Source organism: Nematolebias whitei, chromosome 19 (assembly GCF_014905685.2).
Source record: "Nematolebias whitei isolate Nwh7 chromosome 19, NemWhi1, whole genome shotgun sequence".
Classification (NCBI taxonomy): Eukaryota; Metazoa; Chordata; class Actinopteri; order Cyprinodontiformes; family Rivulidae; genus Nematolebias; species Nematolebias whitei.
The window spans coordinates 40,073,431-40,075,024 of record NC_056516.1 but is presented as its reverse complement, the minus strand read 5'-3'; the positions used below and the strand labels follow the sequence as shown (position 1 = coordinate 40,075,024).

The window sequence follows — 1,594 nt, the reverse complement described above, 5'->3', positions numbered from 1 at the left end:
GAAGTGTGCCTGTTTACAAACAGAAACAGCTGAAGTGTGCCTGTTTACAAACAGAAACAGCTGAAGTGTGCCTGTTTACAAACAGAAACAGCCAAAGTGTGCCTGTTTAAAGCAGCTTTAAATAACTCCACGTGTGGAACTGGGAGATTTATTTATTATTAATATATTTGTTGTTTTTGATCAGCTGATCGCATGTTTGTTGGAACAGAGAGGGACGTCTCGTCTTTTACATGTCAACGCAACATTTTAACGTGTTCACCGCACTTTCTGTTTCCACGCACACACCTGTGGACGGTCGAGTATGGCAGCCCTTTAAATCTCACTAACAGCACCAGAAGCCGCCGTGGAGCTTCACGCACCGCCCCGCAGCTCGTTGTGCGGGGCTCTTTGTCTCCATCAGAAGATGGAGTAACGGAGTTCCATCCAGCCCTCCACCCCCGCACAAACACGCACGTTTCCGAGCCACGCAGCCCGCACACGTCGCCTGCTTCCTCTCAGCAGCAGCGCGTGTTTTTGCTGGCATTCATTTTGTTTTTCCGCCCATCATCCTCCTCCTCCCCATCATCATCATCATCATCATCATCACGGACCGAGGAGAACCTTCTGCCGTGTTTACGCTTTCTCCCGCTTTTCCACGACGTTTCGTGCGGGACAGACCGAGGCTGAGCGTGCAGGAAGCACCGTAAACACGCCGTGACGCGGAAGGACCAGTTAAATCCCTCACGCACAATGCCAGCTCCGACACGACCCACGGCCGCTGCTTGGCACAAACACGACCCGCGGGGAGCCGCTGAAACACCCGGCGGCCCGGACCCCCCCGCTCCGGGCCGCAGACTGCCGCCGCACCTCCACAAACACGCCGGGGAGCACGCGCAGGGCCTCGGGCCGTGCTCCGTGCAGGCCTCGCCTCAGCCTCGGCCTCCAGTGAAGCGCCGCGGCGCCTCACACGCACCGCTCCCGCCATCCGCTTCGGGAAGCGTCTTACCCGGTCCGAGCGCTTCCATGGCCGAGGCCTCTCGCTCCGTCTCTGTCCCGGCCTGGCGGCTCCGTACCGACGCTGAAATTGGGGGCGGTATCTCGAAGCCTGGAGTGGATAAATTAAGAAAACGGAATAAAACTGCGCGGATGAAGCTCACACAGCGACCCGAGCCACCGCTGATGCTGCTGATTGGAGTGTGCGCATGCGCAGGTCAGGAGCGGTGGGTCTGGAGTACGCATGCGCAGGTCACCAACAGGTGGGTTTAACAGGTGAGCGAAGCGTTTCACATCACCGGCTCCCCAAAATGCTGCAGAGGATTCTCAGTCATCCAAATGATGCAGCTCTAAAATGGTTAAAAACAAGATCAGCTGGCTTCTACTGAGAAGATGAAACGTTTCTCTGACGGGTGGTCTCTTCCAACTGGCTCCCAAAACACGAGACCACCCTTTGCTGGTTAAAGTCAACCAATTCAGTTCATTGCAGTTTATTTCTATAGCATAGCATTCTATATACATCAGAAGTCATCTCAGGGACTGAACAGAAACATTCATCTATAAAATAATAATTGAACAGAAACATTCATCTATAAAACAATAATTTAACAGAAACATTCAT

General features: G+C 53.5%; 1 protein-coding gene across 1 annotated transcript in view; it reads right to left on the bottom strand.

Annotated features, from left to right (window-relative positions):
* Window positions 1-1,186, bottom strand: part of ago4 (argonaute RISC component 4) — a 25,803-nt gene extending 24,617 nt beyond the window's left edge. The window contains exon 1 of the mRNA XM_037693081.1: window positions 986-1,186. Within this exon, the coding sequence (XP_037549009.1) occupies window positions 986-1,004 (19 nt within the window). The 5' untranslated portion in view covers window positions 1,005-1,186. The remainder of the gene's footprint in view (window positions 1-985) is intronic.
* Window positions 1,187-1,594: the final 408 nt, after the last annotated feature.